Source organism: Paroedura picta, chromosome 3, assembly GCF_049243985.1.
Source record: "Paroedura picta isolate Pp20150507F chromosome 3, Ppicta_v3.0, whole genome shotgun sequence".
NCBI classification, from domain to species: domain Eukaryota; kingdom Metazoa; phylum Chordata; class Lepidosauria; order Squamata; family Gekkonidae; genus Paroedura; species Paroedura picta.
Genome location: NC_135371.1, coordinates 165,535,310 through 165,558,849, shown reverse-complemented (window position 1 = coordinate 165,558,849; position 23,540 = coordinate 165,535,310). Strand labels below are relative to the sequence as shown.

The following is a 23,540-nucleotide window of genomic DNA, read 5'->3' as shown; positions in this document are numbered from 1 at the left end:
GAAAGGGGCTAGAGTGCTCGCACTCGAAAGCTCACGCCCTGACTAAATCATTGTTGGTCTGAAAGGGGCTAGAGTGCTCGCACTCGAAAGCTCACGCCCTGAATCAATCATTGTTGGTCTTAAAGGTGCCCCTGCGCTCCTCCAGACCCACACGGCGACCCACTGGAATCCACCCTGCCTCGGATTATTTTCAAAAAGAAAACTCTTTCCCTCGGTCGACCAGATCGCTGCCTGCATGCCAACGGGGGCCGGCCCATCGCCGGCCGCCCTCCGTCGCCCAAATCCGCGCACCGCGTCGCCGGCTGCGAGTTCCGCGCCGGGCGAGGAAACCCCCAACGTGACATCATCAAATCCTCCAAAAAAAAAAAAAGTGAGAGGGGAAGAAAAAAAAAGGCGGGGGGGGGGGCGCGAGAAGTCCGCAAGTCCCCAAAGGCGGCAGATCTGCAACTTCGGAGCGCCCCAAAAGCCATCGGGTCGCTCCTAACCGGCAAGCGAGCGCCGTCCTCCGAGCGCGGCCGGCCCCCTCCCCAAATCCCCGCCGCTGGCCGTTTAATGAAATCCATCCTGCCCGCCCGGGCCCGTGGAAGGAGAGAGGGAGGGGGCGGGCGGGAGACTCCTCCTTTTGTGAGTCATCCCCGGGCGAGAGGGGCAGGGAGGCGGGGAGCCTCGGCGGCACTCGCGGTCCGGGCGCCAGGCAGGCAAGCAGGCGGCTGGAGCGCACGCACGGACGGCTCGGGCTCGCTCGCTGCTCCTCGTCCGGGATCTGCCCGTGGCCCCCCAGCCATGCTTCCGCGGGCCCTGCTCCTGCTCTGCAGCCTGCGCTGCCCGTGGGGCTTCAACCTGGACGCCCAGGCGCCGGCCGTGCTGCGCGGGCCCCCAGGCAGCTTGTTCGGCTTCTCGGTGGATTTCTACCTCCCGCAGGCGCAGAGGTGAGCGGCGGATCGGGGCGTCGGGCAGATCCCCCGCGAGATTGCGCCGATCAACGGGGGGGGGGGGGGTTTGGAGAGGGTGGCCGAGTCCGGATCGGGGCCCCGGGGCTGGCGTGGCTTTGGCGCCCCCTCCCCACCGGCCTGGCCCGCCGCCCGCCCCTCCTTCGCAGCCCCGCTAAGTGGTTGCAGACCCGCCGCCGTCCCGTCCCGTCCCTCCCCGCCGCCTGTTGCGCTCCGCTCCGATCCGGCGCCCCGTTCCTCGCCGCCTTCCCTGCTTGGCGGCGCGGTGGCCCAACAAGCTCGCGGCAGCCGGGATCGGGGGTGGGTGGGGGGGATTTTCCGTGCGCCCCTTCTTTCCTCCCCCCCCCACCCCCGCCGCCCACCTCTCGACTCGCTCTCGCCCCCAACAGGATCGGAACGAAGCATTTCCTGTAATCGGAGCTCAGCGCCGCCGCTCTGCTTGCAGGGATTTGGGGGGCGGGGGGAAAGAAGGGGGTCGGACGTGTGTGTGTGTTTGTGTGTGTGGGGGGGGTGAGCTGGCAGGGGGGTGGGCGAGAGATGGGCCCAGGCCCTTTTTTGGGGGGGGGATAAGGCGGGGAAGCCTGGCTTGGGACTGGGGGGGGAGTGGGAGGGGGTCCGATGCGACGTCTAGACCCCTCCCCGAACTGAGGAGGTGGGCTTAGCAAAGGGGCTTGAGCAACTCTCCTCTTTCAAACATTTACTTTTACGGAAGGGGGGGGCTTTTGCAAGGAAAGTGGGATCCCGTTGGGTGACCCAAGGAGTGAATCTGAAAGCGTTGCCCTTCATCCCCATTCCTTCCTCAGCTTGCAGTGGGTGAGGGGGGCTATGGGTTCAGCAGGGTGTCCAGCTGCAGACCTCCGCTGCGGCCCTCCAGATGTCCATGGACTACAATTCCCATGAGCCCCTGCCAGGGAACGCTGCAGAATTGGAGTCCATGGACATCTGGAGGGATGAAGAGCCTGGTCCAGCATCCTGTCTCACACAATGGCCAACCAGTTCCTCTGGAGGGCCAGCTTCAGGGCACAGAGGCCGAGGCCTTTGTGAGAACATAGGAAGAGCCCTGCTGGATCAGACCAGCAATCCGTCTCGTCCAGCATCCCGTCCCACACAGTGACCGACCAGTTCCTTTAGGAGGGCCACCGATCTAGCATAGAGACCCAAGACCTCCGCTCTGTTGTTGCACTGCTTTTCCAGAGGTTCTGGCTAGTGAGGTTCTGTGGAGGTTCTGGCTAGTGAGTGGTTTCTGATAGAAGAGGGTGGGGCAGCTTCTTTTATTGCTATCGGAGATGCTGATAGCAAGAGGCTTGGGTGTTCAGCATCTCCCCCCCCCCATTAGAAAAGCATGCATTATGAGATGGTATCGAACAAAATTCAGGTCCTGTATCACCTTATAAACCAGGGGTAGTCAAATTGCGGCCCTCCAGATGCCCATGGACTACAATTCCCATGAGCCCCTGCCAGCGAATGCTGGCAGGGGCTCATGGGAATTGTAGTCCATGGGCATCTGGAGGGCCGCAGTTTGACTACCCCTGCTATAAACCAGCCACATTTCACAGGAAAAGACAGATTTCATGACTCGGTCAAAGTGAACTTTGACTCACAAATACTCTGACAATGTTTGCTGGTCTTCAAGGTTGCTATGGGACTCAACTTATCCTACTGCTCTTGTGGACTCAGGCGGCCGTCCCCCTGAAACGGCTCCAGATAGTAGTTGCCTCCCCCTTTTTCTGCGCCCAACCCTAGAAAGGCACTGGTGGAGTTTGGGTTAACAGTTTGTGCACACACCAGGATGTGTACCCAAAAGCTTGCATGGGTAGAGGGGAACAGATCATGAGGAGCATCCCTGGGAATTCTCTGTGTGCAGCGTGTGTAGGGGACTGGTTCTGAACTGAGACGTGCAGGTAAAAGAGTCTGGGCATTCCAAAAGATCCATCAGAAGAAGAAGAAGAGTTGGTTCTTCTATGCTGCTTTACCTAAAGGAGCCTCAAAGCGGCTTATAATCCCCTTCCCTTTCCACTCCCGACAACAGACACCCTTTGAGGGAGGTGAGGCTGAGAGAGCCCTGATATTACTGAAGAAGAAGAAGAAGAGTTGGTTCTTATATGCCGCTTTTCTCTACCCAAAGGAGTCTCAAAGCGGCTTACAGTCACCTTCCCATTCCTCTCCCCACAACAGACACCCTGTGAGGGAGGTGAGGCTGAGAGAGCCCTGATATTACTGAAGAGGAAGAAAAGTTGGTTCTTATATGCTGCTTTTCTCTACCCAATGGAGTCTCAAAGCGGTTTACAGTCACCTTCCCTTTCCTCTCCCCACAGCAGACACCTCTGTGAGGTGGGTGAGGCTGAGAGAGCCCTGATATGATATCACTGCTTGGTCAGAACAGCTTTCTCAGAGCTGTGGCTGCATGTGGGGGAGTAGGGAATCAAACCCAGCTCGCCAGATTAGAAGTCCACGCTCCTAAGCACTGTACCAATCTGACTGGACTTCCTGACCCCGCTCGGCCACTCCGACAGAGACATAGTCAGCGGTGCTCCTGCACATGTGCTTCTCCAGGAGATCTTATACGGCGTGACTTCTAAGTCCCCATTGAATGTGCTGGTGTTTTATTTCCAGATTTCGTGTTCTAAATCTTGTAGGATCTGTGTGCACAGCTCAGCCTTCTGGGCTGATGCACAGGCCTGAGTTACAGGCTCACAAACTTGGGCTGGAGGAATGTTGTTGGGAGGTGCCCCACCCTCTTCTCGTGCTGCTTTTAAACAGCCCCTGATGGTGTGAACAAAAGGAGGGCTGGAGCCTGTTAAGGAGCCAGGGATGTGCACCAGGCGTGTTTGTGTTTCCTGGTAACGGGTCGTTGGCTGACCACACGTTGTTCGGTGATGAGAGGCTTTTGGGGGGTGTGGTGGGGATCCAGGTTCCAAGCCCCACCTAGGAAACTTACTTCAAGGCCAGTGTGTCTCTCAGTCCAACCAACTTTACAATTGTGGCTTTGTGATTGTTTACTCCTGCCCCGGAGAGATGGACCAGAACCAATGTGATGAAATTTATTCAGAAGAAATTCCGTCTAAACCTCCAGAAGAAGTTCCTGACAGTCAGAGTGGTTCCTCAGTGGAACAGGCTTCCTCGGGAGGTGGTGGGTTCTCCTTCTTTGGAAATTTTTAAACAGAGGCTGGAGAGCCATCTGACGGAGAGGCTGATTCTGTGAAGGTTCAAGGGGGTGGCAGGTTACAGTGGATGAGCGATTGGGTTTTGGGTGTCCTGTACAGAACAGGGGGTTGGACTAGATGACCCAAGAGATCCCTTCCAACTCCATGATTCTAAATTCCGTCAAAAAATCTGGAAGAAGTTCCTGACAGAGTGGTTTCTCAGTGGAACAGGCTTCCTCGGGAGGTGGTGGGTTCTCCATCTTTGGGGATTTTTAAACAGATCAAATTCAAGGTTCTGGTTTTGACCTTTCAGGATCCTTGTGGTCTGGGACTCACATGTCTGAGGAGCTGCATGTCACCCTGTGTCCCCAACAGGGCCTTGTACTCTCTGGGTACTAATCTGTTAGTGGTGCCCGGCCCGAAGGAGGCTCGCCTGGCCTCGGCCAGGGCCAGGGCCTTTTCGGTCCTGGCCCCGACCTGATGAAATGAGCTCCCAGAAGAGCCGAGGACCTTACAGGAACTCTGCCAGTTCCGCAGGGCCTGTAAAACAGAGCTCTTCTGCCAGGTCTTTGGTTGAGGCCAGGGCGCAGAAAATCTGAGGGGCCCCTCCAAATTAGACATCCAAGACTTTAATTTAGACGATCGTCAGCAGGGTCCTTTGGATGGGAGATGGTCAGGGAACTCCAGGATCACTGGGCAGAGGTGACCAATGGCAGCCTACCTCTGAACACCTCTTGCCTTCCAAAGCTACCAGTTGGTTGCAACTCGGTGGCATTTTTCACCATCCCTCCCAGTGAGACTCCACTGATACCTGGCCCCTCACTGAAATCACCTTGAGGCAGTCCAAAATGCATGCAAACCCTCTGCCGGAGACACACGTGTAATCCAGAAAGAGGAGTAAATTCTTTAAAAAATTTGTCTCTGGTTCTGTTGAAAGGGGTGGCCCCTTAGGAGCCATTCCCATTCATTTCAGTGGTGCACGTGGGAGAATTTCTCTGCGGATGGTGCCCCTGCTCTGTGAGACAGGAGAAGCCTAGACAGAGCTGGCACTTGGATGCAGTTCTCTTAGGAGATGAGGTGCTCCCAGGGAGCCTGAGTCGCTGGCAAGCTACTTTGACTCTTCGCTAGCACCTGCTGTGAACCACTGCGACCCCTTCCTAAAATTGGAAGAGAAAGATCGCACAAGAGAGAGACCAAGAGGGTTGGCCTTTCGTACCACAGGCAGGGTTGGCTGGAGCAGGGCATAAACCTTATTGCGGTGGCTGGCTGGAAATAGGACGGTGTGATCCTCAAGGCTTTTATTCCACCGCTAAGCATTGTTTTCGGGCATTGCCGCAAAAGAAGCAGAACAACCATGTGGCGGAATCAGAGGCTAGGATCTCTGAGCATTTTTCAGAGCGTGCAAGGGATGATTCAGATATCGCACAGTTCCTGTTGGCGGGGGGGGGGGAACGCCTGTACGTAGCACTTGCACATCCCTAGCTCGGGGTTGTTCTCTGTGATGTCTGCACATGCATGTCTTTTATTGTGTGTGCTCAACTGGGGAAACTGCGGCAAAAGGCATTCCTGTGTGATCCTGATATCCTACTCGTGGGTCACGTGCTGTCTCCCTCTCACAGATGCATCCTGTGTGGGAACTTTGCCGTGGTTGACACAGCTCCGAAAACCAGTAGATGTGACAATTGGATGGCTCTTTGTGCTTTGCATCTAAATGTAGGGTGCTTGTCCCACGCAGGCTGGTAGTTAGAAGGATACTGTAATGATCTCCACTTCCTGAGTGACTTTGCTCAGGCACCGTGCGTTAGTGGCAGAGCATCTGCTTTGAACCCAGAAGGTCCCAGGTTCAATCCCTGGCAGCTCCGATTAAAAAGATCAGGAAGCTGGGGCTGTGAAAGATTTCGCTCGTATGCCCTAAAAAGCCACTGGCAGCCAGAGTAGACAGTTCTGATCCGAACAGGCCAAGGGACAGATGGTAGAAAGCAAACACAGTGTTAGGATATCTGTGATGCCTACGGGAAGTCCCATGTTCGAGCCCCAGCATCTCCCAGAGAATGTGAAAAGATCTCATTGTTAGGCACGGCATTTCCCGGAGGTCTGGCCAGCTGATGCCCCTTCCAGGTCTCCTCAAAACCTGAAAAATTATTTCAGGGCTCCTCCACCATCAAAAGTTTGAAAAGTGCTGGAGTAGACAGTACGAATCCTGATGGACCATCTGAAATGGACGGACCATGTGTTTCATGAAGAAAGAGATTAAGGTGGGAGTAGGAGGTAGATTTTGTTTGTCTCTGACTGAACTGTTGCAGAATCTGGTGTTTTGGCCTCTGTATTGGAAAAATAACAAAATGTCCACTAAACTGCTAGGGATGTGTATGTTGCCACAGCGATGCTCTAGAGCAGGGGTAGTCAACCTGTGGTCCTCCAGATGTCCATGGACTACAATTCCCATGAGCCCCTGCCAGCAAGATTTGAGTGTCAGCTTCATTACCCTAAAATCTGGCTTAGTTGACCTTTCTTTCACTGCACCTCCTTCCTCTCGCCATTCCTGGCAACTGTTCCCTCAGGGCTCTTCCTCCTTCTCTTTTCCTGCAGCTGTGGCCTAGAGGTGGAGAAATCAGCATCAACCTCAGGGGTGGTTCTCCACATGTCTATGGACTACAATTCCCACAAGCCCCTGCCAACACATGCTGGGAGGGGCTTATGGATCTGGAGAGCCACAGTTTGGCCACCTCTGCATCTAGGCCAACCTCCAGGTGGTGGCTGGAGAACTCCTGGGATTGCCATGGAAGGTGGATTCTGGGGCATTATACCCCATTGCAGTCCCCCTTCCTCGAACCCTGCCCTCCTCAGGCTCCACCTCCTGAAATTTTCAGGTATTTTCCATCCTGGAGCTGGCAACCATATGAACTGGGCCTCTGTACCTCTTGAGGATTACATTTCAGCTTGAAATGTCCAGAGTGCATCTGGTTTGACAGGACACTGCAGCAGACCTGACAAAGATATAGTGCATATTATTTTATTACTCATGGTAATGCCCATTGCATTCTGTAATGCAACGGGCGCTAGTTCATGGTTTGGCGTGGCTTTACTGCACAGGGTTGTTGTGCAGATGAAACAGGAGGCAAAATAACTCCCTCAACAGTTTCATCTGCACAACAACCCTGTGCAGTAGGCCTCATGTGTTTCATCTCCACAGCAACCTTGCGCGGTAGGCCTCAAATGCTCAGAGAGTGGTGAAGAGACATGCGTGGCTTGGCTGCATCTTCCCTCCAGCAGTGAGGCCAGCCACAGCAGCATTTTTAGTGAGATGGGGCTTTACTCCCTCAAAAGGAAAGCACACCCATAGACTCTCTGCGTTGCTCTCGGAAACACGTCCCTCCCCTCAGTTAGGGGCTGTTAGAGGCTTCCTTCACAGCAGCCCTAAAGAGAAGGACAGGGACAGAATCCTGAGCAAGAGTTGTAATTGGCCCTGAGGTGGGTGAAATTCCACCAATAGGAGGCTTCGGAACCTTCAGCATGTTGTCAGAAGTACATAACTTATTTTATAATATTAGATTTTATTACTAAGTACATAAAAGGGGGGAAGGGATAGGGTAGGACGAATATGTCTGTTTAAGCCTTCAAGAATTTTGATGTCAGCACCCAAGAATTGAAGATTGTGGTCTAAGACTTATTTACGTCTTTCTGCTTGGTTGCACCAGGGCTGTTCATCCGAGTAAAATCTTGCACAGAATTCTTTAGGAAATGCTGATTGAATGCTAGAGAATATATTGTTCCCTGTCCATTATGGGACTCACAGTAAGAACTGAGCCCAAACTGCTGTTTGTCATTTTGTTTTCATTCCGTCTCACAGACCGAATTTCCTTACTTTCAGACTTGGTTGGCTTTCCGTGGCAAAATATTTATCGTTGTGCACATGATGGGTATGATCATTCTCCTTCAGGGACATCTTGGTGTCACGTGTTAATTATGGAATGTCATTCCATGTGGCTGTCTTATTGGCTTGCTCTGAAGCACATGGTTTGGTTTCCTGAACTACAGAGAGGTCATGAGTTATGAGATCACCTCAGTCCCTTTGCTGTGTGGTACCCATTCCATGTTATTACCAATCCATGGAACCAGCCATTAACTGAAGGGAGACTTTACATATTTTTTAAAAATTCACCGGAATAGGTTTTGAGGCCAGTATGGATAGCAATGAATAGAACATGAAGGGCATCCCTTGTTCGCTGTATCTAGCTTGCCTGCCCCCTTTCTTCTTAGAATCATAGAGTTGAAAGGGATCTCCACGGTCATCTGGTCCAACCCCCTGCCAAATGTAGGAAATTCACAACCGCAAGGGAAATTTTTAAAGATAAGTATCTGCTAGTAACTTAGAGCTATTCTTGTGGTTCTGTGGGTTATGGTTTTTAAATGTCTTTTATTGAATTGTATTGATGCTTTTACCTGTATGTGCTATTATGTAAAACGCTCTGAGATGACATGCTCAATAGAGGTGGTCTATAATAAATGTAAATAATAAACAAATACAGTGGAAAGCTCGGATTTAACCTTGTTTCATTTTAAAAGCCTTAGTGCAGCCAGGGTTGTCAGTCACCAGGTGATGGGTGAAGAGTTCCCAGAATTACACCTGGTCTCCAGGTTACGGAGATCCGTTCCCTTGGAGAAATTGCCCACTTTGGAAGCCAGACTCTATGGCTTTATGCCCATTATTATGTCCCTCTTTCCCCAACCAAGCCCTCCCCAGGCTCCATCCCAATGAATCTCTGGGAATTTTCCAGTTGCCCATTCTGCAGGGTATGTGAGACTATAATACAGTGTTTACTCAAATGCAAAACTGGGTTGTTTGCTCAAGCGTACCGTAAAAACAACAGGGGATCATCTTAAACTCACACACAAGTAATAATTAGGTCCAACCACTTTTTGTGTGTGCGTGACATTTTTCAGGGGGTCATCTTGCTTTCGAATAAATGCATAATAGAAACCAAACTTAGGTGAAATGCTGCCTCTTCAGAAACCTGCTTTCAAGATGACTTAAAACCGCCAGCCTGTTAAAAGTTGAAAAACGTAAAAGCAATCGGACTATGGACAGTTCTTAACAGAAGGGACAAGTGAATGAAGATGAATGAATCTGCCCTGAACCGAGTCAGCACACTGATTCTGAAGAATCTGGGATCTTTCAGATTACTAGGATGGGAGGGACATGATAGACCAGGGGTAGTCAAACTGCGGCCCTGCAGATGTCCATGGACTACAATTCCCACGAGCCCCTGCCAGCAGATGCTGGCAGGGGCTCATGGGAATTGTAGTCCATGGACATCTGCAGGGCCGCAGTATGACTACCCCTGTGATAGACATAAGGAAGTACTTCTTTGCACTGAGAGCAATTAAAATGTGGAATTCTCTGTCGGAGGATGTAGTGATAGCTGTAGGCATAGACAGTTTTAAAAGGGTATTAGATAGATTCATGGAAGATGGGTCTAGCTTCTGGCCATGGAGATTAAAGAGAGACTCCACATTTAGAAGCACTAAACCTCTGAATCCCAGAGCCTGGAGGCAACAAGGAAAGGATTTGACCCCTATTGTTGGCTGTCCAGAGGAACTGGCTGGCTACTGAGACAGGATGCTGGCCTAGATGGACCACTGGTCCTATCCAGCAGGATTATTCTGATCTTTTTATCAGGGAAGGCCTTGGCCTCTATGCCCTGTTGTTGGCCCTCTAGAAGAAATGGTTGGCCACTGAGAGACAGGATGCTGAACTAGATGGACCACTGGTCTGATCCAGCAGGGCTCTACTTGTGTTCTTACGTTCTGCAGATGGCTGAATCTTCTTTACTATGATTGGCTGCGGCTTTCTAGGCTTGCAGGTAGAGCTCTCCCCAGGCCTGTTACCTGAGATGCTTCTCACTGCAGACGCAAGCGATTGAAAAGAGCAGCGCAAAGCACGTCTGCAGCCAGTGAGCCACAACCCTTCCCCTCCACCATGTCAAACCTTTTTAAAGTTTGACCTTTTTTGTGTTGCCGAGACAGAATTCACTGCCGAGATTCCAGGGCGGAAAGTGACAGCGTCGGCTTTTTATTACAGGAAGGGTTGGTTGGAGCGAGGGGTGGGTTTTGTGCAGTGTGCATTTCCTGGCTGGGCCTGGGTGCTTTCGTTCGGAGTGTGCCTATATACCAGGGACAGTCCCTATTTTATGGCTCCTGCAAAATGTTCCCCACCTTTTGCCTTGTTGGCAGATGTTGAGGAGGCCTTTAAAACGTACGTTTCGTGTGCATGCACGTGTACCACATTTTGTGAGACTTCTGGGTCTAGAAGTTAAACCTCTGGGAAGGGAACATATGTATGTCTTGACGCTAGCCAGCAGATCCTGTAAATCTACATGCAAGGATGCGAGATTTCCAAGTTTATTGTTTCCCGTCCGTCCCCTCCCCTGCCTTTCCAGATATTCACGGTTGCTGAATCTGGCAGCTATTCTGTAATAAGTACAACCAGATCTGCAGGGGGACTGAATGTTCTGTTAACATTTCTTATATTGAAGCTACAAGGGAAGTGTTGTGTTCAATTTGCTTAGCAGCTTCTGAAAACTCTGACAGTGGGTCATGGTGCTGTGGAATTGGTGACTGTACAAGGCAGCAGACAGGGAAGAAAATTCAGCGCTGCAAGGAATGCTCCGACACAGATTCTTAATATAATAGGAGTTCTACAAGGTTGCAAATTTCTCATGGATAATGGAGGTCATGCTGGCAAATCTGGTATCAATTCTGTGAGGCTACATGTAGTTGAACAAGGAGCTTTTGACCATTCTCAAAGCTTGTCAGATGCCTTTGCAGCATTCAGATATATGTATGGAAGTGCCTTGTTGCAGTACAGGTAACAGTGCCAGGTGTGCTCTGCTAAGGCCCTGCAAACCCTTAAGCTGATTCTGGTGCTGGTGGCCCTGCAAATCCTTAAACCGGGCCTGTGCTTAAGTCCTGGTTCTGCAAGCTGTGTTATCAGCAAGAGGCTCTGAATGTAATGCTAGCATGAAATTAATTAAGCCAGAGGTTCTCATGGTTTTTGAAGCAGACCTAAACTTCTGGGTAGACCCTCTCACTGCCGTGCTGCAGCCTACCAGCATCCCAGATCCAGGAGGCAACAGGTGTCAGGTATGGGGGGGAGAGAATGAAGACTGTTTGCGGTGTTGCCATCTTTCCCACTGCAGGGGGGAGAGGGGAGCCAAATAAAACCCACTTATGAATTCCTTGGTCATTCAAGGTCAGTTATTGTCGCCTGTGATGGGCAGCATCTCTCCCAGACCTTAGGCAAAAGGTCTTTTATATCCCTTAATGTCCTTTTAACACAGTCGTTCTCAACTTTCCTAATGCCGCGACCCTTTAATACAGTTCCTCATATTGTGGGAACCCCCAACCATAAAATTAGGCAAGTGTTCTTTCACAGAACCAAAACTGACCAGTGGCATGAAGATCCATTGCTCATGATTGTATATCAACTTTTTTTTTCCCTGGGGTTTCTCAGTTCATTTCTGCCTCTTGTCCCCTCTGTGCCGATCTCTCTCTTTTCCACTGCTCCAGACAGACGAACGCTCCGCCTCGATCTACCCTGCAAGGCTGTTGTGTAGATGGTGTCCCCCCACCAGCCAAACTACTTGCCCTGCTGCGACCCCTGTGAAAGCATCGTTCGACCCCCAAAGGGGTCACGACCCCCAGGTTGAGAACCACTGGTTTAACTGGAGACGCTAGGAATTGAACTCGGGACCTCTGTCATGCAGTGCAAGTGATCTGCCACTGAGCTGCACCCCTTTACGGGCGCCCTCTTCTCCTAACTCAGGAGTTAAAGCCTCGTCACCCATCTGTGTGAGTGGGCTGGCCCGCTTTTGTGTCCTGACCCAACCTTTGAGAACCACTGGATTAAGCTGTGGCAGGATTGACTGGCAGTATGGCTGGCGTAGAAGTTTGGAGAATTTAGGAACTGTACTGTTCCCATACTTAGCTGTCTCTCATTTCATAATAGAAAAGGCTCCCGGCGGCTCTAAGCCGCCCTTTGCATTGTCTGGTACAAGCAAAGTGTTTGGGTTCCCAAGCCCAGTCTTATTCATATAATTGCTAGTTCTGAAAAAGCTGGTGGTGATTATGTTTCAGGGAGGGTGGGGAGATGGGTGGGTCGTTCCATGCATGTGATCCGAAATTATATGACCCATGAGGTCCCTCCCGTCCATTAGGCTGTGACTAATTAGCCCATTATACAGAGGAGAAGACGAAGGAAGAGGAAGAAAGAAACTTTGTTTGCAGGCAGTGATTTGCGTCTCAGGAATGAGCCCATAGGCACCTCAAATAGCTTCCCCATCGCCCCAAACAAAGAGCAAGCTACCCTGGAGGCAGTTCAGGTATCCGGCTTTGAGTAGCCAAGTAGTGTACGCATCCATCTTGTTTCTAACCTGCCCTTCCTTCGAGAAGTTCAGGGCTTCACATGTGGTTCTTCCCTGCCTTTTGGATCTTCACAACCACCCTGTAAGAGCCAATTTGGTGTAGTGGTTAGGAATGCGGACTTCTAATCTGGTGAGCCAGGTTTGATTCTGCGCTCCCCCACATGCAACCAGCTGGGTGACCTTGGGCTCAACACAGCACTGGTAAAACTGTTCTGACCGGGCAGTGATATCAGCGCTCTCTCAGCCTCACCCACCTCACAGGGTGTCTGTTGTGGGGAGAGGAATGGGAAGGCGACTGTAAGCCGCTTTGAGCCTCCTTCGGGTAGGGAAAAGCAGCATATAAGAACCAACTCTTCTTCTTCTAAAGTAGATCACGCAGAGAGAGAGAGAATAACTCATGCAAGGCAACCCATTGGTGGAAGGGATGTTTGAACCCAGTGATCCTCCCCAGTGGCTTATCTAGGCTCCGTGGCCCTCAGTAGTGTGTTTCTTGGCAGCCACTTCTTCCTCAATCCAAAGAACCAGGCCTGGGTTTCGGTCACTTGCCCGGAGCAGAAGGTGCTTCCGAAGAGCCCTAGAGAGGACTCATTCCTCCCTGGAAGTAACTGCTTCCCTCATGGCGGTCCATTGGCTTGGACTTTCGCCATGTTTGATGACCCCAGGGCAGCCATTTTGTGGTGGTGCTCTCTACCTATTCTCAAGGCAATTACAAGGAAAGAAGGGTGGGACCCTGTGAAATATACTGGCAGTCTTCTAGCAAAGGTTGGATACTGGACACACTTTTCTTGGATGCTTTAGGATGCTCTGGGCTGATCCTGCGTTGAGCAGGGGGTTGGGCTAGATGGCCAGTATGGCCCCTTCCGACTCTATGGTTCTATACAGAACAATAAGCAAACCAGAGGACATCCCCTGTATGATCTGGCCCTTAGAAGCAGTGGGATGTACTTAAGACTGTTGCAGAAGGATCCGGGAAGCCCACGTTCAGAGTCCTACTACGCCATAAAGCGTGCTGGGTGACCTTAGACCAGTGGTCCCCAACCTTTTTATCACTGGGGACCAGTCAACGCTTGACAATTTTACTGAGGCCTGAGGGGGGGGTAGTCTTTTGCCAAGGGACGTAGCCGCCCCCTGAGCCCCTGCTGTGCTTGCTTTCCCGTCGCCCGCTTGGGGGTGCTGCCAGCAGCAGCTGTGCAGTGCCACACCAAGGGGGAGCCCCAGGCAGAGTAGCAGGGCAGCCCCCAAGGCAGCTGCCAGGGAGGAGGACGAGGAGGAGCCACGACCCAGTACCAACTGATCCATGGACCGGGACCGGTCCCCAGACCAGGGGTTGGGGACCGCTGCCTTAGACCCTCTGCTCTCAGCTGAAGTTACCTCAGAGTGTCAGGAGGGTAGCCATGTTGGTCAGCAGTCGATAAGCCAGATTTGTGTGCAGCGGCAACTACGAGTCGAACAAGATTGTCAGGGGACATACATTTTCGATAGTCACGGGCTCTGTCAGAAGAAGGGAGTTTCGACTTTTGAGGTTTATACCTCGAAAATCATATTCGTCTCTAAAGTGCCACAGACCTCAAATTTAACTCATGTGGGGATAAAAATGCAGGAGGACAAACATGAATTCCTTGCAGGAGTGGTAGGACAAAGATGTCAGTTTGGTGTAGTGGTTAGACTTCTAATCTGGTGAGCCGGGTTTGAGTCCCTGCTCCCCCACATGCAGCCAGCTGGGTGACCTTGGGCTTGCCATGGCACTGATAAAACTGTTCTGACCGAGCAGGAATATCAGGGCTCTCTCAGCCTCATCTCCCTCACAGGGTGTCTCTTGTGGGGAGAGGTAAGGGAAGGCAATTGTAAGCCGCTTTGAGACTCCTTCGGGTAGAGAAAAGCAGCATATAAGAACTAACTCTCCTTCTTCAGTGATATCAGTGCTCTCTCAGCCTCACCCACCCCACAGGGTGTCTGTTGTGAGGAGAGGAATGGGAAGGCGACTGTAAGCCACTTTGAGACTCCTTCGGGTAGAGAAAAGCGGCATCTAAGAACCAACTCTTCTTCTTCAGTAATATCAGGGCTCTCTCAGCCTCACCCACCTCACAGGGTGTCTGTTGTGGGGAGAGGAAGGGAAGGTGATTGTAAGCCGCTTTGAGACTCCTTCGGGTAGAGAAAAGCGGCATCTAAGAACCAACTCTTCTTCTTCAGTAATCTCAGGGCTCTCTCAGCCTCCCCTCCCTCACAGGGTGTCTGTTGTGGGGAGAGGAAGGGAAGGCGATTGTAAGCCGCTTTGAGACTCCTTCGGGTAGAGAAAAGCGGCATATAAGGACCAACTCTTCTTCTTCTAGCTCAATGAAAAACATGTACTGCCTCGATGAAAAGTGAGGCTGGCGAACAGCTGTCCAAGGAGACCAAGGGATTGGGAAAGTTGATTCCAGGAGTGGTGGTTTTGGGGCAGGGAGATGATAGAGTGGCTGCTGTACTGGCATCGAGTTGAATCGTGTGGCACCGGCCTCTCCGCAGAGAGTGTGGCTAATGAGATATGGTGACTCCTTCGCTTTTGATTCTGCGGGAGAGGACTCCGACCGACCAAGGGACAGCTTTGATGCCGTTCGGCGAGGGCGTCTGCTCCTCATTTAGGCTTCAGCCAACTTTCCTCTTTGCTCATCTGCCAGGACTGTGTCCCTCCTTCTCTCCTTGGCTGGTCCGGCCCCAGACGGCATCGGGCCAGAGACGGCTTTGCGCTCCCTGCGGTTTTGCTGAAGGCAGGTTGGCAGCCGGGTCTGAGGAGGAGGGGATTCTTAGCGGACCAGGGAGAGTACGCCGTTGCAAATCTCGCACGCGTCCCGCTTTGTCGAAATTGTTTTCTGCTCCCGACAGCTTTTCAAAATGTTGCAAGAGGTACAGCGGAAAGGACGACAAAAGACAGTTCTCCAAAGGATTTCCCTTCCTCTTTAAAGCTGAAAAGGGCACGGGGAAAAATTTAAAAAGCGATGTCGTCAGGCGCTGTGAGGTAATCCACATTTCCTGGAACGACTGGATGTGTGCTGTCCAAGCCGCCCGGAGTCTGCTGCTTTTGAGTGCTAAAATCTGCTTCAATCTGCTCTGAGCCGGGGCATAAACAGAGTTAGCCGCTCAGTTCAGTCATTGTACAAAAACACGGTTTATTTACTTAATTAATTTATATCACTCTCCCAGCAAGCCGGCTCGGGGCGGTGTACATCAGCTCCCTTCTGGTGATACAATAATTAAAGCCCGATCAGTTTAAAAATTAAAATTAGATTAAAAACCAATTACAGCTGTCTGTGTTGAATATCAGCAATAACAATCCCGGATCTCCCCCCCCCCCCTTTCCTCCCCGTTCTCCTGAAACCAGTCTGCAGTCTGGGACATCTTGCATTAGGGGGCCGATTTTATTTATTATTTATTTATAATTGAATGTATAGACCGCCCCTCTTGGCCCAGCTGGCTCATGGCGGTTTGCATAAGATAAAAGCAGTATAAAACCCGATACAATCGACGGCAGCAGCTAAAAACGAGCTACTCTCTTGTACAACCTTCGTCCCTTCTACTGACAGATGCAAGTGAGTAGCCGTGTTGGTCTGAAGTAGCACAACAAAATGAGAGTCCAAGAGCACCTTTAAGACCAACAAAGATTTATTCAAGACGTGAGCTTTCGAGTGCATGCACTCGAAAGCTCACGTCTTGAATAAATCTTTGTTGGTCTTAAAGGTGCTCTTGGACTCTCATTTTGGTGTCCTTCTACTGGCATTTGTCGTTGCCCCAATAGCTGACCACAGGTGATGTATGGCCTGGGGGAGGGGGGAGTACAGATTCTAAAAGGGGGGGTACAGATTATAAAGAGGAGGGGAGACAAGTACTGTGAGGGTGGTTGTCCAAATGTGGGCCACTCTACTCTGATAAATTAGGGTCTGTCAAGCCAGAATCAGAAGCTGCTTTGTTAACCTCACAATTTTTTGCAGCGTATGAATGCACCCATCGCAACTTGATCCCTGATAACAGAGAGAAGGAAATGAGACCAGGATTTGACCGACTGTGGGCTGATTCCTGGTTTCACAAACTCTGCGTGGTTAAAAATAAACCAGGGGGTTGTGTAATGTCTGAACCCGTGGGCTCATCTCCTTGGCTGTGACAGAGGGCCCACCTACCCAGGAGGTCAGGGGAAAAGGACCTCTCCCTGACCTCTGTCCAAATGTTGACCTTTCCCTCTAAAGCACCAGACCTCTGCCTTTGTTCTTGCTTAGATTATAAGCCTTCCGCCATGCTTTGGTGGAAATAAATTGGCTTCCTCTATATCCACCGACCCTTTTGGAGGCTGTCGCTTGCCCCGAGGGTTACTGAGGCCTGGGTCACATAGGCCGGAGAAAGAGGTGGCACAGATCCAAGGTGACAGAATGGACTGCGCCACTGCAGACTACATGAAGGTAGAGAATGCCAGCTTTGAACGTTTCTTGAAATGTAAAAAAAGCACTATCACAGCAAGAACAAAAAAGTCCTTTCCTTTGTTTTCAGGGGGTTTGCTTGAACCCATGAAGCTTCTTTATATTGAACCAGGCTCTTGACACGTCAAAGTCATTGTGGTCTACTCCAGAGTATCAAGTAGAGGTCAGTTCCATCATCCACTACCTCGGTGGTCCCCAACCACCGGGCCGCTCCCCGCCCCCCGCCCCAGTAAAAGCGGGAGATTAGCTTGTGGCCCAGCAAGCTTCTTTTTGTGGGAGGGGGGGAGAGGGAAGCAGGGCCGTGCGTGCGCAATGTGCGGTTGCAAACACGCATGCGCAGAACTCCCACACGCGCGATCGCCGGTCCACAGCCTCAAGAAGGTTGCGGACCACTGCACTACCTGATCGACTGGAGATGCTGGGGATTGAACCTGGGACCTTCTGCATGCCAGGCAGAGGCTTTACCACTGAGCCATGGCCCCCTTTCATGTACACACATTACAGTGAATGCACATGCAGTCTGTCTTTCTACTGCGTACTTGATTTTTCTTTGTGTTGTTTACATTTATGCTCAAGGTGTACACAGCTGAATGTGTGCTATAAACCCCACGTTTATCCAGGGACTGGTCTCTGGTTTCTTTCCTGATGTATATATCCTGCAGCACCTGGACGGGCTACAAGGGCACCTAACCATGTCAAATCCTCATGTCAAATTGGTGTTTATCCCACCACCCTCAATGGGCATGGTGCTCTACAGAGTTTTGCAAGCAAAAGGACAAGTCCTTGCCCCCTCCCCAAAAGTTGAGATTCAACAGGTGAAAAGTTAACAAACTGAGGCGAGCGGGAGCCAAGAATAGCAAGGAGGAAATGCCTCTCCCAAGGGCAGAGCCCTTCATATAGGAGCAGGTGGAATTCCCTGGAGCCTGAATAACCAGAGACGAGTCTTCCTTCTCTCTTGATGCTCCCCCACAGCAAAATTCTTCTGGGAACTCCGATTTGTCTGCAAACAAGACCTGTGCCGTGGTTCTGATACTTTTTCTCTCAGCCTTTGCTGACAGGGATCCCCCCCATAAGATATAGAGCAGCATTCACTGGCAGGGGCTCATGGGAATTGTAGTCCATGGACAGCTGGAGGGCCGCAGTTTGACTACCCCTGATATAGAGTATACTGGGTGATATGAACTTATATGGTTATGTCGACCTGTGCGCTCCCTCCCAGAATGGCCAACGATGGGCCTGGAGGGGGTGGGAAGGGGAGAGACTCCAGGTGGGTTTGGACACAGCTCTGCTTCCCAACCCTATTCTGCATAACTGTGCCACTTATGGGGTTTCTCGAAGCCTGAAGAATGTTTCAGGGATTCCTCAATGGTAGAAAATTTGAGAATGGCTGGTGTAGAGGAAAACAACGGAAAACCGTTTCTTCTCATTCGCTTTGACATTGCCGTCCTGGGGCTGCCGTGAGTTAGTTGTGTGTAGGGGTTGCCAGGCCCCAGGTGAAAGCTGGAGTTCTCCAAGGTTACACTTGATGTCCCACTGACAGGTACCAGGGGATGGGGTGGGGATGGGTAAAGTTGACAGATCCCAGTTGGGAAACTCCTGGATATTTGGGGATGGAGCCAGTGGAGGACAAGAATCTCAGTGGGGCTCTAGAGCGGTGGTCCCCAATCACCGGACAGCGGCACCCTCTCCCCACCCCACCCCACCCCGCAGTAAGAAACTTCCCAGGCCGCAAGCTTGTGGCCTGGCAAGCTTCTTACTGTTGGAGGGTGGGAGAGGGAAGCAAGGCCGACATGCGCCATGCACGGCCGAAAACGAGCATGTGTGGCAGTGCCGCGCATGGCGCATGCGCGGCCCGGTCGCCCTCCCTGCTGCCGCCGGTCCGCAGCCTGTAAAAGGTTGCGGACCACTGCTCTACAGTCCACCCTCTAAAGCAGGGGTAGTCAAACTGCGGCCCTCCAGATGTTCATGGACTACAATTCCCAGAAGCCCCTGACAGCAAATGCTGGCAGGGGCTTCTGGGAATTGTAGTCCATGGACTTCTGGAGGGCCGCAGTTTGACTACCCCTGCTCTAAAGCATCCTTTTTCTCCTGGAGAACTCATCTCTGTAGTCTGGAAATGAGCTGTAATCCCACAAGGAGACTGGCGTCCCTATCTTCTGCGCACACAGTTTAGAAGCTGAACACCCGACCCACCTGCTTCGGTGACAGGAATTCAGCCCTTATCGCAGCTAGTTTACTGAAGAACAGGAATTTGGGGGAGGGCCATTTCCCACGAAGCCGCTAGAATACTGTACATTCTCTTTCTCCAGGTGGGGGGTCAGGCGTGTAATGTCCAGCTCAGGTTACCTTCATCAAAGGTTTGGGAGAGGAGCAGTGGGCTCCCTAGTGAGTTGTAGATTAACCGTTCCTACTTACTGTGAGCTATTGATTCACCTGCCATGAGATAGAGGCTGCTTTAGGGAATGCCAGGCCTGCCCTGTTACCTCAGCTCTGTTTGGACTCTTGGCATGGGATCACAGGGTCCCAAGCAGGAATACACAAGGGAAAGACCTTGGGGAGCCTGGCTTAGCAAAGCAGGGCAGTTCTGCTGATCAAGCTTTTGTTTCCTGACCTTATTTATTGATCAGTTTAGACCCTGCCCCTTTCAGCATGCCCCCGTCTCCCGTTGAGACTCACAAGAACAAGAAACTCTGCCCAAGTCTCTCTTTGATGTATCCGTTAGATGGCTCGCTTTTTTTTCCTTTGTGAAGTCAAAAGGACTAGAAACTTTTATTTTAATAATGGCCAAAGTTCCTTGTGCAATCTAAACTGTGGTTTGTACTTTGGCCCTGTTTGGTGTGGCATATACCAATGATATTACCAGGGCCCTCCAGGCCACTGGTGGGTGATGGTGGGATACGGTGACCATACTCCTAGACATTTGGGGAGGATAGGGGTCTAATGCCATAGAATTCACCCGCCAAAGCAGGGGTTGTCAATTTGCGGCCCTCCGGATGTCCACGGACTACAATTCCCATGAGCCCCTGCCAGCAAATGATGGTAGGGGCTCATGGGAATTGTAGTCCATGGACATCTGGAGGGCCGCAGTTTGACTACCCCTGCTCCACAGCATCCATTTCCTCCAGGGGAATTGATCTCGGTAGTCTGCACCTGAGTGTAATTCCGGGGGATCCTCAGGTCCCACCTGGAGGATGGCATTTCATGTACCAACCGTTCTGCCCATTTGATCAGAAAAGCCTTGTTAGTGGTATACATTAACTGAGTCCGCTTCTTAAAGCATCCTCTGGAATTCTTGGCAATGCATAAATGGTTCCTCGGCAGATGACCAGTGGTTCCTTGGCAAACCAGCCAATGTTCAAAGGTTTTCTTTTGGGTAAAAGTTAGAAAGTTATGACTTTATATCATCAAACTGTTGTCCTTGCTCAGGCTCAGCTAGAACTGATTTTTTACTTATTTTATTAAGTGCTTCCCTACTCAAATTTGGGGTTATAGAAATAGTCACACTTTTCTTCTTAAATAGAGTCCAAAAGCACAAAAACCGCCCTGAGCCTTTTGGTGAACTACAACTGAACTCAAAAGAACAGATTAGCTGTTTTAGCAAAGAATTATCATATGGATTCATATTGCTTAATTTGGACATTATGACACAGTTTACTAATTTGCCATAATTTGCTTTTGCCTTATGTCCCCACAGTTCTGATGGTTGTTCATTTAGTCTGAGGAAGAGTGCTTGCACTCAAAAGCTCACACCTTGAATAAATCTTTGTTGGTCTTAAAGGTGCTATTGAACTCTGTTTCTGTTGTGCTACTTCAGACCTACACGGCCACCCACCTGAATCTATTCTTCTTGACAGTTTTCTCCTCTTTGCTGCTGTATCCCGATCTCCCTTTAAAGAGCATGGTTCTCTCTAGCCCTTTTAATTTCACAATGGTCCTGTGAGGTAAATTAACCAGAGAGAGAAAGAAACCCCATGACTGACCTAGTAAGTTTCATGGCAAATGGGGATTTGAACCCAGATCTACCTAACACTAATCCAGCACTCTTAGTACTGCCCTCACAACAACCCTGTGAGACAATTAAGGCTGAGGTAGAGAGGGGGGGGGGAGACTGGGACAAGGTCACCTGGTAAGTGATATGACTGATTTGAACTCTGGGCAGACTCACACTAATCACTGGCATTTTTACATCTGGTCAGACCCCCGTGGCTCTCCAGATGTTCATGGACTACATTTCCCATGAGCCCCTGCCAACGCAGCCAATTGGCAGGGGCTCATGGGAATTGTAGTCCGTGGACACCTGGAGAGGCACAGTTTGGCCATCCCTGCCTTAGGCAGTGGCTTGCCCACATCCACTTGGAGGGTGCCTGTCTCCTGCAACTCTCCACACAATAACTAGTTGCTTCCCAGCTGCAATTCTTGGCCCACCTGCTTCCTTTCCTGGCTGAGTTGCTCTCTTATCATCCCTCATGTCGGCGTTTCCTGTTTACTCCTGCGTGAAGCTGTTCTGACGGAGCTGTGTTTGCAAATGGACAGAGAGAGTATATGCAAACTGAGCATCGTCCTGCTGGTAGCCAAGGATCTGGCTTCGAGATTGAGGCCTGTTGAGATGACTGGGGGGAAGCTAAGATGCTGGGGTGGCTATTCAGCTTCCGGAGATATGGTGGGAGATCGCAGTACAAATGAAGACAGGCATTGCAGGTAGAATTTTCTGAGAGGGCTTCGAGTACAAAGCTCTCGCTTAGCAGATTCAGGTGGATCGCCGGGTTCGTCTGAAGCAACACAACAAAGTTTGATTTCAGTGGTGCCTTTAAGACCAGCAAAGTTTAGTTCTGGGTATAAGCTTTTGTGTGCATGCACACTTCTTACGTAGCGGGTAAAGTATCAATGGGATGCCAGGCTCCAGGTAGAGTCCACAGCAACCTTTCTCGGCCTTTTTACTGTTGAGAAAGCCCTGAGAAATTCTTCAGGCTTGGAGAGAGACCCCAGAAGTGGGGCGATGGTGCAGAACAGGGTTGTAAAACACAGCTGTGTATACGGCCACCTGCAAATGAAATGCCTCCCTTAAGAGACAGTTTACACAGAAGAGGGGTAGCAATTGAAGTAAAACTGGACCCCTGTGCGTGCATGTTGTCAAAACAAGCCGGGAAGTTTGCAGTCTCCACAGCAGTGCGTATTGTGCAAATGCACCGTTTCTACCATTCTCCTTTGCAGCAGGATTTTCGAATCGGAATCGGGATACCTTTATTGGCATAAAGAAATCTCCGGCACTGTGAGTGCAATCCTATGCAGACTTCCTCCTGAATACGTGAACTGAAATCCAGGGGATTTTAGCCGGAGCAACTGGGCCTAGGATGTCACAGTCGAAATGCAAAGGCCGGCTCCCTAGCTGTGGATAAGGGCTGGTCGAAATAAGCAGTGTAATGAGTCTTGGCACCATTGTTCCACGGTGCCACGGCTAGAGTGCCAAGCAAGGATCAGGGAGACCCGGGTTCAAATCCCCACTCCGGCCTGGAAGCTGGCGAGGTGACCTTGAGTCAATGGCTCTCTCAGCCCAACCTACCTCACAAGTTTGTTGTGAGGACAATGGGAAGGAGGGGACAATGGTGGCATATGTTGTTTTGGGGAACTCATCGTGAGGATAAATATCTAAATAAAGACTTTGGGGTCCTCCCCTGCTTTCAGGGTCAAGCAGGTTTACAGGAAACCAAAGAGGCATCCTTTGCTCCTAATACAAAAAAGCATCTTTTGGTCCCCTGCTGTTTTATGTGTGTTCTGTACCTGCCTGCCTAACAAGGCCATTGTTTCGTTGTGGTATGCTGCTGGCTGTCTTGGTGCCAAGAGGATTAGTTGAAACAAAGACCAGAGATTAGATAAAAGACCTCAGCGCTAATGGAAGCATGGAGTGGGAGCCTTGGGCTTTGGAGGAGTTAATCAAGGCTATGGGATTCAAATGCACTTCTCCACTCTAAAGGCACTTTAACCCAAAGGAATTCTGGGAACTGAACCCAAAGGTAGTTGCAGCCTGTAGGATCACGTCCTGTTACAACTAGAGCCTTCATGTTTTGGATGCCTCAGTTGGAAATACACACACCCTCAGGTTTGCAGAGGTGGAAAGAACCTTGCTTTTAGTTTAACCTATACACGTCTGTCAGAGCCTCTTGTGGTGCAGGGTGGTCAGGCAGCAGACATGCAGTCTGAAAGCTCTGCCCATGAGGCTGGGAGTTCGATCCCAGCAGCCGGCTCAAGGTTGACTCAGCCTTGCATCCTTCCGAGGTCGGTAAAATGAGGACCCAGCTTGCTGGGGGGTAAACGGTAATGACTGGGGAAGGCACTGGCAAAACACCCCGTATAGAGTCTGCCATGAAAACGCTGGAGGGCGTCACCCCAAGGGTCAGACATGACTCGGTGCTTGCACAGGGGATACCTTTACCTTTATACACGTCTGTCAAACAAGAACTCCTTACCGTGGTGCTGAGCAGGATCTTTTTTGGCTGTCAAAGTCACAGCTGAGTCATGGCCATCCCGGTGGAGTTTTCCAGGCAAGAGATGTCCAGAGTTGGTTTGCCCTTTTCATGCCGA

The 23,540-nt window shown here is 50.9% G+C and overlaps 1 protein-coding gene across 1 annotated transcript in view; it reads left to right on the top strand.

The window, feature by feature from the left end:
• Positions 1–537: 537 nt before the first annotated feature.
• ITGA5 (integrin subunit alpha 5) overlaps positions 538–23,540 on the top strand; it is a 90,015-nt gene continuing 67,012 nt past the window's right edge. The window contains exon 1 of the mRNA XM_077329255.1: positions 538–929. Within this exon, the coding sequence (XP_077185370.1) occupies positions 553–929 (377 nt within the window). The 5' untranslated portion in view covers positions 538–552. The remainder of the gene's footprint in view (positions 930–23,540) is intronic.